Source organism: Leishmania infantum, chromosome 30, assembly GCF_000002875.2.
Source record: "Leishmania infantum JPCM5 genome chromosome 30".
NCBI classification, from domain to species: domain Eukaryota; phylum Euglenozoa; class Kinetoplastea; order Trypanosomatida; family Trypanosomatidae; genus Leishmania; species Leishmania infantum.
The window spans coordinates 748890-760845 of NC_009414.2; the positions used below are offsets into that span (position 1 = coordinate 748890).

The 11956-nt window shown below is 60.0% G+C and overlaps 4 protein-coding genes and 1 non-coding gene across 5 annotated transcripts; 1 reads left to right on the forward strand and 4 right to left on the reverse strand.

Annotated features, from left to right (window-relative positions):
• Nucleotides 1-2104: 2104 nt before the first annotated feature.
• On the forward strand, nt 2105-3304 carry LINJ_30_2100 (putative alcohol dehydrogenase; the record flags this gene model as incomplete). The annotated part of the gene is made up of 1 exon (XM_001467020.1): nt 2105-3304. The coding sequence occupies one exon, from the start codon at nt 2105-2107 to the stop codon at nt 3302-3304; it is 1200 nt and encodes a 399-aa protein (XP_001467057.1).
• Nucleotides 3305-3792: 488 nt separating this feature from the next.
• LINJ_30_tRNA1 lies at nt 3793-3864 on the reverse strand. Its single transcript has one exon. It is a non-coding gene; the product is annotated as a tRNA-Thr (tRNA).
• A 368-nt stretch (nt 3865-4232) lies between these two features.
• Nucleotides 4233-6143, reverse strand: LINJ_30_2110 (conserved hypothetical protein; the record flags this gene model as incomplete). The annotated part of the gene is made up of 1 exon (XM_001467021.1): nt 4233-6143. The coding sequence occupies one exon, from the start codon at nt 6141-6143 to the stop codon at nt 4233-4235; it is 1911 nt and encodes a 636-aa protein (XP_001467058.1).
• Nucleotides 6144-7442: 1299 nt separating this feature from the next.
• On the reverse strand, nt 7443-9053 carry LINJ_30_2120 (conserved hypothetical protein; the record flags this gene model as incomplete). Its single annotated transcript, XM_001467022.1, has 1 exon — nt 7443-9053. The coding sequence occupies one exon, from the start codon at nt 9051-9053 to the stop codon at nt 7443-7445; it is 1611 nt and encodes a 536-aa protein (XP_001467059.1).
• A 1389-nt stretch (nt 9054-10442) lies between these two features.
• Nucleotides 10443-11882, reverse strand: LINJ_30_2130 (conserved hypothetical protein; the record flags this gene model as incomplete). Its single annotated transcript, XM_001467023.1, has 1 exon — nt 10443-11882. The coding sequence occupies one exon, from the start codon at nt 11880-11882 to the stop codon at nt 10443-10445; it is 1440 nt and encodes a 479-aa protein (XP_001467060.1).
• Nucleotides 11883-11956: the final 74 nt, after the last annotated feature.

The following is an 11956-nucleotide window of genomic DNA, read 5'->3' on the forward strand; positions in this document are numbered from 1 at the left end:
AGCCAAGATTCGTCGCGGAACCGGGCCAGCCAACACCGTTTGACGCCACTCACTCCGCTGCAACGCCACTGCATACAGCGCAGGCCAGGACCAGGATGCCGCTCGACGTCACCGAAACGCCGCAAAGACATAAAAAAAGGAGTTGGATATGTATACCCGTTGAATCGCCGACACCATGCTTAGTGAGCTGGTGCGAACGCCACCCTGACCTCAAGTCTCTTCGGCGCAGCGCCAGCTCAGACCTGTACGCCAGCACCGAGCTTCCACCGCCCTACCCGAGGGCAGGCTGTGCAACCTCTTTGCCTTCCTTTCAAAGAGTGTGGCGGGTCGGGGACCCCCTGATACGGTTATGAGGTGGCCGGCATCAGAAGGGAGAATGGATACGTTGAACGGAATATATAATGCATACACACACAGGTGTGTGTATAAGATGTTCATTACCGCGTCGCGCATGCGACGTGGGTGTGATGTGGGAATGCCATGCCGCCGCTACGTAGCTCTTCTCCCTTCTCGTCTTTCTTCTCTCGGTACCGCACGTGGCTGCTTTGTTCTTGGCCGTGTCCTCTTGTCGCCGCGTCTCCGACCTTCATGTAAGCGCGTGTGGTGCCGTCGCTATTCAATCCTGCTGCCGGCGCAGAGACAACGAAGAGCAAGAGGGCCGATTCTTTGCAGCAGCATGTTCGCACAACTCGGCCGCCACCCGGTATGTGCTTCGTGCCGCGTGCTGCGTGCATCAAGACCTGCGTGCCGCTCTTCTGTCCGCGCGGTGGCATCGTCGACGCGCGTGTGCTATGCGTTACCGAACAAGGGCACCGGCGCCACTATTGCATCCCCTCCCTTCCAAGGCGAGGCGTGCACGTATCCACCTATCTCACCCACTCCCGGCGCAAGTGACACGGTCTCCATTGGGCAGCGCTTGTACTCTTTGACCCAATTCTGCACGAAGGTCTGTTTGGGTCCCAAGCGTGACGATGCCGAGCTGGAAAGACTGGCCACGGAGGCCTGGAATTTGCTGCAGTCCATCTCGGAGGAAGAGGTGGAAGCGCTGCCTCTGCGCGATGTGGCTGAGATCGTCGTTGCGTACAACCACTTTTGCGGCTTTTGGGCGAACGGGTTGAACGGCCCTGCGAGGGCAGTCCGAGACGGAAAGTCATCGGGGCAGGTATCCACGTCGTCGTCGCAGTTTGGCGTAGATGAGCAACCACAAACTTATCCGATCATGGAACGCTTCGATGTAGCATCGGGCAACGGTGAGACGCTGTTGAATAAGGCGGTGCCACAACCGCTAGATGGGTGCGAGGTACCGGTGAGGCGTGCAAGCCCCCTTGACGAGATTCTGGAGTTCTAGGTGTTACCCTCACGCATGCGTGCGATCTTTGACGTAGTGAAGAATATTCATCTTGGCCATGAGTTCTTTTGGTGCTTGGCTGTTGGCGTCTGCCCTCTGTACTCTCTCTGCCGCAAGAAAGGTGAGGGGAAGTGCGAGCGTTGATTCTGTGTACGCGTCGCCGGTGCGGCACGCGAACCCGGAAGAAAACATCGCTGATGATTGCGGGTGAGGTGGCTTCTCTCTGTGGTTGTTTTGCCGTGGCTGGGTGGCCGGGTCGTGCGCCGCATGGCAACGGTGTTTCACTGTAATTCTGCAGGGCACCACTACAGGAAGCGCATGTAACAGCAGCTGTTCCTCCCCCTACGTGTTAATACGTGTCTGCGCCTGCGTTGGTCGTACTGTGAGCCGTGGTGCCCAACACTGCGCCATGGCGGTGCTCTTCCTCACCGTCCATTGCAGCAAGGGAGGGCAACCGCTATTCTGTGATGTTTCCTCTTTCTCTCTTCATGCGCCGTGTGCGCCTCCCTTTCACGCCGCCCCTTCGCCCTTTCTGTCGGTTTCGCCACTTGGCACGCGTTCGCCCCCTTTTGGCAGTTCATGTGGTATGCACGCGGTTTTGTCTCCGGCTCCATTCATCGGGCTTTCTGCCGCTGCATCAACGACTAGACACATCCCGCGCGACCCACACAGAACGTCGCTCTGCACTTCGCCCTCTCTCGCCTGATCGTCGACCTCCTCTCGTACCTCGTGATGCCGGTCCCATTGTATTGGCGGATGGCGTGCCGTTCATATCAGTTCACCATATGCGCGACAAGCTACCTGCTGCGTTGGCGAGCGCCAGCAGTCACCCAAGGCTCCGGCGCCCTGGCAACGTTGCCGCATCTGGTACGTGGGGCGAGGCTAAAGCGGGGGCTTCTGGTCACAGATGCAATGATCATGAAGCTTGGCCTCGTCGACGACTTCATCGACGAGATGAAGAGGCAGGGCGCCGAGCTGGCCATCTACAAGGACGTTTTGCCCAACCCCACCATCGACACGGTGGAGGAGGCCAGTGCACTGTACAAGAAGAATAAGTGCGACTACCTCGTTGCCGTCGGTGGCGGGAGCGTCATGGACTGCGCGAAGCTGATTGGCGTGCGCCAGGCGCGCCCCCGCACCCCGCTTCCGTACATGCGGGGCCTCCTCCGTGTTCTGTGGCCACTGCCGCCGCTCATCGCCGTTCCTACAACGGCGGGAACGGGGAGCGAGTGCACGATTGCCGCTGTTGTCAGCGACCCCGCGAAAAAAGACAAGCTTGTCGTCATGGATCCCTTCCTTACTCCCTCCCACTGCGTGCTCGACCCGGCCCTGACAATGACACTGCCCAAGTTTGTGACGGCCACCACCGGCATGGACGCCTTGACGCATGTTGTGGAAGCGTACACGAACGTCTTCCACTACCGCACCGTAGACAAGGCGGCACTGCGCGCCATGGAGCTGCTCGCCAAATACCTTCCGTGCGCGTACAAGGACGGGAGCAACCTGGAGGCGCGCGAGAAGATGCTGCAGGCGTCGTACCTCGCCGGTCTCTCCTTCACACGTGCGGGTGTCGGCAACGTGCACGCGGCGGCGCACGCGGTGGGTGGGTTGTACAATGTGCCGCACGGCTACGCGAACGCCGTGATTCTGCCGCACGTGCTGGACATGTACGGCAGCGCGGCGCACAAGTCGCTCGCTCGGCTTGCTGAGGCAGCAAACATCGTTGGTGGCAACGACGCCGAGAAGGCGGCGAACTTCATTTCCTGGGTTCGCGAGATGAATGCGCAGATGCAGATACCAACGACGCTCGGCGCCAGTGACTCGCGGTGGGTCCCTCAGGAGGAGGACATCCCCTTCCTCGTAAAGCACGCCGTCATCGAGGCGAATCCATTCTACGCCGTGCCGGTGATATTTGGAGAGGAGGAAATGACTGAGCTCTTCCGCCGCATCATGTGAGAAATTGTGCAGTGCGTGTATGCGCACAGAACGGGTAGGCGTGCGCTAGCAGTTGGTGTGGTGCTCGAGACGTGCTCACGCATCCCTTCACAGAAGGCGCGTCCTTCCTTTTCCCTTGCCGCGTTCCGTGAACCTGCTGAGCTGTTCGTGTAGAGAGGTGTGAAGAGGGTGTCTCGGCAGTTTTGCTCATATATCGAAGATGTTTGCTCCACGAAGAAAATATATGATACGTATGCCAAACCCTTCTGTTTTCCCGCGTTCCCTCCTGGGGCGTCTGCTCGTGGTGGGCCGCATTCCCATCAACGGATGGCCGCAGGCGGGCGCACCGACTCGGTCTCGCCTTCCCCCGAAACAAAAAGAACGTGTGCCGGGGAAGGGGGGGACGCCAAAGCCGCCTCGCGCGCGCCTGCGGGATGGAACGGGCAGCGTGCGTGCACCCCATCGCCTTCCTCACCCAGCGGTCCTCCTTCCGGTTGGAAGAAAAGATAAGGCCACTGCGAGAATCGAACTCGCGACCCCCACTTTACGAGAGTGGTGCACTGCCACTGTGCTAAGCGGCCGGCTGTTATTATTAGGCATGCCACAAAGAGCCACCAAGACAGGAAAGCCCCGCTGGGCGGTGGGGGCGGGGGCACGTTCCTGTGGCTGCTTGCGCCGGTGGTCCGGGTGGTGTTTGGTTTGGGGAGGTTGGGGGGGGGGGTCGGGGCTTGAGGGCGTCGCGAGCATCGGGCCCCTCCCCCCTCGTTTTCCGCGGCGTAGGGCGAACGCTGGGGGGGGGGGGCGATATACGGGTGAAAAAGCGCGGCCGGCAACGCGGCGACTCGCTGAATTTCTCATACGATTGCAACATGCCTTCTATGGTCGGTGAGCTGCGCTCGAGAGAGAGACAGGAGGCATTCATGGTACAGGGGAGTTCTATAAACGAGGCTTACACGTCGCAGTCAGACTTGAGGTAGTTAACGTCGATCGCTTCAGGCAGCTGCACCTTGCCAGCCTCGCTACTGATGGACTGCACCGCCTTGAGCGCCTCCTCGACCGGCTGCAGGAGGGCGCTGCCGTCGACGATGCGGACGTCTTCGTAGGCTGAGATGGTGACCGGCTCCCACGCTCCAAATGCACGCTGCGCGCTGCGCAGCAGCGCGACGCAGGTGCTCGTGTCCGCGACGCCGCCGCGATAGGCAGCGACCGGCCCGTCGGCGTCTTGCACCACCTCGCTGACAAACTGAACCGTCGCAGTGATGCGGGAGAGGGTATCCTGCAATGCCTGGAGATTCTGTTGCGCCTTTTGCTGGCACTGCTGCTGCAGGTTCGCCTCCAGCGCGTCGAGCCGCGCGCGCAGCCGCGTGAAGCTATGCGCGATGTCGCTGCGGACTTGCTTGTGCGTCTGCGACACGTCTGTCTGCGCCGCCTCGAACAGGTCAAAGACACTCTTGATCTCCTGCGAAAAGGTGATGGCGTTCTGCACCCACCGCTCCAACCGTGGCGCCTCCTCGCGCGTAGCCTGCTCGATCGGGACGCAGTTCTCTTGCGAGTACCCGTCGTAGTACAGACAATGACTGCAGAGCAGGCGCTTCTCCGTCGGCGACCAGAACTCCACCGTCTTTTTCGAATGCACCGCGCACTGCAGATCCTCGCTGTTCCGCGACGACCGGCTCGCCGGGACGAGGGCGTCATTGCCGCCGTTGATCGTTCGTCTCGCTGCGGGCAGGGCAGCAGCAGCGGAGGCAGATGGAGAAGGCGACGCTGCCGGCGCAGGAGGGGCACGCGACGGCCGGCCGTTTCCGACTGCCGGCACGGTATCACCCAGGCGGCGTGTCACTACGACCGGCTCCAGCGTGCTGACGAAGACGACGAAGCGGGGCATCAGCTGATGCATGTGGCACACCGCCACGGCGTTGCGCGAGGGGATGTGGAAGGCGTCGAATCCGGCTTCCTCCAGCATCTCGAGGCATTGCCCCATCGAAAAGCGGTAGAGGTTTGCGTTGAGGTCCTGCGCCTCCTCCTTGGTCACCGTGCGCGCTTTGCCAACCGCCACGTCAAACGCCACCAGCCCCCACCCCTCGCGAAACAGTTGCTCGAGCTCCTGCGCCGGCGCGGCGAGCCGGGTCGCATCCTTGTCGTACAGAACCACAGCACTCGAGCACAGTTCGTCCGCGTCATCTTGATTCGACAGCCCAAAAGGCGCGCCCGACACGCACGCCTTTTCCATCTTGCGCAGCGTCGCGGGACTGCACAGCTTCCACAACAACTGCAACTCCGTCGCCGGCGGGGCGGCGGCGCTGCCGCGGTGGCTTGCCACATGCATGCGCGAGACGCGGTCCAACAGTGGACCCCACGCCTCCGGCGAGGCCTCCACGGCAACAATGCCTTCGGTCAGCGACACCTGGTACTCCGCCCCGCTCTGCGCGCCGAGCTTTGTGAGCAGATACTCGGCCTCCTCCTTCACTTTCGCCGGCGACCGCCGCGGCGGCACGAACGAGTCCTCCCGCAATGCTGTGCTCAGTGTGGAGTGATTCGGTGACGTCTCTGCTGCACCGGTGGCCGGCAACGTCGCCCGATTGAGCGCCGACGACGGCGCAGGTGAGGAGCTGAGCCGCGTGCTCTCGGCGTGACGCCTCGAGAATGGGAGCGCACTCCCGCTAATTGTGGCTGCCGGTGTCGCTGCCGCCGACAGGCTCCTTTGCCACTCCTTTGCCAGCGAGGCGATCTGCAGCGGGGTAAAGGCGTTCATATTCGCCACAAGGGTGAGGAAGGTGTCCTCGCTGCAGTACACCAGGTCACTGAGTGTGTAGCCGGAGCCCTTCAGCTTCTCCGTAAAACGTGCCCAGAGAGCGGACATGATGGTAGGTGGTGCTTGGGAGCGCACAGCGACGGGCTTTTGGAGCAGACAAGACAACAGTGACGTGTGCGGATGGGTTGTGACGATAGTGGATTAGAAAGTGTGAGCGGAGCCCACCCACTTGTGAAGACGTGTTGCTATTTTTTTTTCCTATACTTCGGCTATTTCGCGTGCGACGGATGGCAGAGAGACCGAAAAACCGGAACGGATGTGCCCCCTGCTGGGCGACAACGAGCAAAGCGTGAGTGCCCAACAGACGGGTGATAGATTAGGCGGGGAAGCGAACGTCGAGCGTGCGGTGGTGGTGGGGGCCACTTCTGTGAGCGACGCCACCACAATTTGTGGCGCTGGGCGAGACTCGTGGTGATGATGACGGTTGCCATAGCACACGAAATACGTGTGCCGACGTGAGGGAGGGGGGGGCAAGCAGAGCAGAAAGAAGAGGGATAGAACGTGATAAGGACAGCCTCACTTGCAACACAGAGAGGCCCAATGACCGGAGCAAGGTAGAGAGGCACCATCCCTTCATGCAACAAACGCAGCCGTCGCCGTGCCGATCATGCAGCACTATACCACAATTGCTGCTTTTTGGGTCGACAGCGTTCACCCTCCTTTTCGTTGTCGTTGCCGTTTTGTTGGTTTACTTGGCTGCTGACGGTTTCGTTTTTTGCCGCACACGCATACGAAGGATGTTCAGCACGACACATCCCTGCGTGCCCGTGTCCAGAAACCGTACAAAACCAAGCAAGCACACGCATACAGAGAAAGACACGCACACGCGCGTACACAACGGCTCGTACAATGAGGGAAGGCGTCGTAAAGGATGAAGCAAGACGAAACTCACAAGGCAAAACGGAGAACAACGAAAACAGGTGACATAGATGACCAAAGAAGGGTACACGGGTGGGAAGGCAATGAGAGAAGGTGGAGGGTGGACATGTGTCTTCACCCACGAAGATCTACACGCATACACGTGAGCACGCACGCCTCCCGAAGCGGCTGCAAAAAAGCGAATCGCGAGAGAAGAAAAATGAAAAACGAAAAACGAGGTACGAAGAACACATAGGCACAGACGCAGACAACACACTCGAACGCGTGAGAAACGCCATCCCGATCGTGGGAGGAAAGGCGTCCTCTGCGGAAGGCGGCAAGGATGGAGGAAGAGACGCACCGTGTCATGACGAACATGTAGCAGAAAGTGGACCACCGGACCCCTAACCCTATCCCCACCCCAAAACCACAACAACCCTCACTCCGTCACGGACCCTCATATATCTCGGGCTTCGTGTTCTCTGCAAGTTAGGGCGCCTCGCGTAGGTTGAGAGAAAGCACCAAATCCCCAAATGGGGCTGACGGCACGTGCTGCAGCTTGACCTTGGAGCAGAGACCGAGAAGTGAGACCAGCTGCTCCATGGCCGCGCTGTTCGGCACACTTGCAGAGCTTCCTGCCGACGCGGTCTCGGCAGCGAGGTCCTCCAGATCCACATCGCTGGAGAGCAACCGCCCGTCGAAACCGATCCCGGAAAGGGCACCGATAGAGATGGAGGGCACAAGCGACCCCATCTCATGTTTCTGGTGGGTGAAGCTGTTTCTGGACTTTTTCCCCATCACGGGCGACGACGAGGCGGACGGTGAGTGCTTGCGGGAGCAGACGAGCGTGCCCATGCGGCGCACGTGCTCGGCGTTTGACAGCCACACCGCATCCTCCACCTGATTCACAGCCCCTACGGCGGCCGTGTACGTTGCTCCACCGCCTCCTGCTCGGTGGCTGCTGGCGAAGACGCAGCTGTGCGTAATTGGAGGGCTGGAACGCGACTGCCGCGACCGATCGCAGTCGAACGGACTCGACACATCGGCGGGTGGCAGGGCAAACTCCGAGACGCCCTGCGCTGGAGACAGCCGAGAGCCGGGCATCAGAGGAGACAGATTCGTCCTAGGACTGCGAGAGAGATGCGACGAGAGGGCTAACGTGGCGGCCGGTGCTAGGTACGGGGTGGGCAAGGAGGACTTGCCGAGCGAGCCCATGGCCTCTGGCGAGATCGACTGCGAGCGGGTATCGCCTTCGCTACCGAAGCGATGCAAACCAGGGCTGGCAGTGCGGATCGGCGACGACCTCTCCGCTGCCGCACAAGCCGCGGTGCCCCTCTCCCTGTCGCCGGCCGCCAGCACAGGCGAGGCGGCTTGCGTGCCAGGCTGGACCCAAGAGTGGTGCCGCCATGTGCGGTCCATCGTCACGTCCACGCGCACAAAGTCGTCACTGGACCAGAGATACTGCCGCCGCGCGTGCACTGGGATCGTTGGGCATTCCTCGGCGGACCGAAAGAGGCGCAACGAGACATGGTTAGCGGGCGAATGAGGGGTACGTTCCCTGCTCAGCGACGCGTTTCGCGGCGGAGGAGACTGTGGCGGCGATCTGACATTGCCGCTGGGGGAAGCGGGGAAGTGGTTGTTGGCGTCGTCGGTTGCCGTGACACAGCTCTGCAGCACGACGCCGTAGATATCCTGACATCGCAGGTGGGCAAAAAGAACACGTACTAGCGTGTTGAGGGCCTCGAGTTGCTCAAAGTCGCGCGGCACAGAGTGGTCGGTCGCCGGCTCGCGGTAGTCCTGCAGCGTCCACACTTCTACCGGAGAGTGATTGAGATAGACGACGAGGTGAAGCGGGCCGCGGAAGGGGCCGGCGGCATTGGGTGCCAGGGCACCGCTGCTCCAGCTGGACTGCCGCCAAAGCTCCTCCGCCTCCTCGTAGCTACCGGTATCGCGCATCGAAAGGCCGCCGAAGTGGAACGTGACGGGGCCCTTCTCGTGGTCCTTGTAGTTGGGCGACCGTGCATCGCGAATGAGGCGCAGCAGGTTCACCAGAAGCGGTGCATTATCCACGGCAGTGCGGAGCGAGTCCATGCTGGGCATACGCCGAAGCACCGCTCCGCGCAAAAAAAAATAGGTGCACAAGTAAGAGAGACCTAAACACACGGAGATGGGCTGGGGAGACAGAGAGACGAAAAGGGCAGGATGGCCGATTCAACCGCTCCGTTTCTCTGCTCCTCTTCTCAGAATGGTCTGCAGTTGTGTATCGACGAGTGCAGCCTTGTACGCAAAACAACAACAACAAAACACTTTTTGCCTCCGCGCCGCTGTGCCCCGTTGGGTTGTATCCGCGTGTGTATGTGGACACACAGACTACTGAGGCGATGGCAAGGGCCGTGGGAGGGTGGAGGGAAAGGCAGTGCGGGGCGGTGTCTCTGTGTGATTCTAATGCGCCGCTTTTTTTTCGTCGCAGCACGTGCCGTCTATGTGAAGGAGACCGAAAGGGAAAAGAGGCCGCCAATGCTTGCAATAGATGTGGGACGAGCAGCAGCGAGCACCGTGCCGTGTATCGACGGGCAGTGCGACGGGTGGAAAACAAACGGCACAGAGGAGAGGGAGGCGGTCTCTGGTGGAGTGGCGGGAATTCCCAATTTCGCAAGGACACGCACACAAAACTGAGCAGAGGGCAAAGAAGGGAAGGAAAATAAATACAGCAGCGACAACAATAACAATACACGCTTTGGAAAGAACGAGAAGAGAGGGAGGGAAGAGGGGTGGTGGTGCTGGTGGTGGTGCGAGAGGACGTCAACCTCACGCATGAGCGACGGAGCACACACGCGCACCGCCTCTACGCAAATTCAAAGGAAAAACAACAACACGCAAAGAAACAAATGCGAACACACACGCAGCGGACAGCCCAACGGCAACTACAGGAAATGTATGCTCGCGTTCTCCAGTCTAGCAGCTATGATCTCGTAATTAGATGAGGAGTGAACCGGGCTCACTCTAATTTGTGCACATGTCAGGCAAAGAGGGACAAGGATGAAGAGAGAACGAACGATGCTATGCCATGAAAGGTCGGGAGTCGTGGACAGGGCATGACCTCGATGGACGCTGCCACGCTCGAATGCGAGCGAGCTATATCGCACCGACAGCGATCGGTGCCACCTTCACGCGCTACCGCGATGGTGTCGACAGAGAAGGAGGGGTGGGAGTGCGCAGACGAGGGCGCTGACACCTTTCTCCGTCCATAAGATACAGCCTACTGGTGGCGCTGGCGGCTTTTTTCTTGTTTTTTTCGGGGGGGGGGTCTTTAGGCTTGCACGGCGTCATCATGGCCACGATTCATGTGAGGAAAATGAAGGAGAGCGCGCGTGCCAACATTGGACACCTGCAGTCGTCATTTAGCACATACGCATGTCACCAAATCATTCAGCGGTGTCACCAGGTAACCAAGCCTTCTTCTTTTCTCCCTTCAGTGAGCCTATTGTTTCACATCTGCCGCATGAGGATGTCCTTGCAGTAGTCCACTTCAAAGTCTTCGAGGTCCTGCAAGTTCAGCGTCAGTGTCCACAGTCCGTGCGCCTTCACCTGTCGCCCCTCGCTGATCGGGGCATTAGCGGCCGCCAACGGGTCCATGGAGCGTGTCACTGCCCACTTGCGCTCCAGCGTCATCTCTTCACGGAAACTCTCCACCATTAGGTTCACCACGATACGGCCGACCGGCACAACCTCCCACAACTCGTCCGTCTGCTTGCGCTTGATCTTCGAAATGCGATGCACCTTGTCTGCGTCCTGCACGGCCCAGGCAGCCAAGTGGATGTGCCGTGCCCCCTCGCACGTGCCGAACATCATGTAGTCAAAGTTGGAAGTCTTCTCGGAGACATCGATGCAGCAGAGATCCCGCACCTTCAGCGACGACAAAATGTCGGCGATCTCCTTCACGTCCTCCATTCGCGCCTTTTTGGCGTCCTGCCACGCCTCGTCAATGACGCCATTCACCTCCATCTCGAGCAGCATCTCGGCAAACCGCTCGTCATCGTACGGGAGGCGAGACGGGCTGGGGAGCCGACCCTCCTCGGCAGGTTCATGCGCAGTCATCGCCGCCTCAACGTCTTCAATTGAGTTCGGCAAAGATGATACTTCGACGGCTGCGTTAGCGGATGCGTCGGCAGGTTTGTCTGCGTAGGCTGCCTCCTCGCCTGGCATCAGACTCGCTCTCGTGTTAGCCCGTGGCCGCGTGTCTGCCGTCTCGTCTGCGTCCAGTGGAATGCGAAGGCGTGAGTAGCGTGTGCCTTCCTCCTCGGGTACAACCCGGACCACGCCAAGCACCTCGCTCCTTGCAGCGTCTCTCAATCTGCTCGACGGCGAAGCGGCGCCTGCTTCGAGCGCAGGGTTTTGCGTCGCTGCGGTGAGGCCGATGAGATGGTCAATGTCTACGAAGTTATCATCGTCTGCTGCATGTGGTGCGTGAGTCGGTTGCAGGCGTGTATGCGACAAGCTGTACAACCGCGCGTGGGGCACCCGGAGCGCAGGTGTTGTTGGCCGCCCACACGCCAGGGCGAGCTGGAACATGACCCCTCTACAAGACATGGGTGAATATGAATGCACGTATTGCTCTATATGTAACCCGAATAGAGCAGCCGTCAACGCAGAAACCAGACTTCGACGGCGACGGCCATACGCCGCGCTTGCGCACAAGACTCGTAATGCCAGGGGGAGGGGGGGGAGATAGAGAGGACTTCGGGTATCAGGAAGAGATGGCGCTTGCAACGCGAAGAGGAGGCAAACAGAGGAAATAAAGCAAGAAAAGAGTGGGCAGTCGGGGTGGGGGGAGGGGAGGGCAGCGCATTCCTTGTGGGCTGTCTGGTATGCGTACATGAACAAACGCGCCTGAACATACGTACACGCACATGAACAGCCGTTCCACATGAAGCGCGTGGCACAGGCACCGCCTGCCTCACAGACAAGAGCAAGAGACGGAGCAGGCACAAGATTCCGCTTGT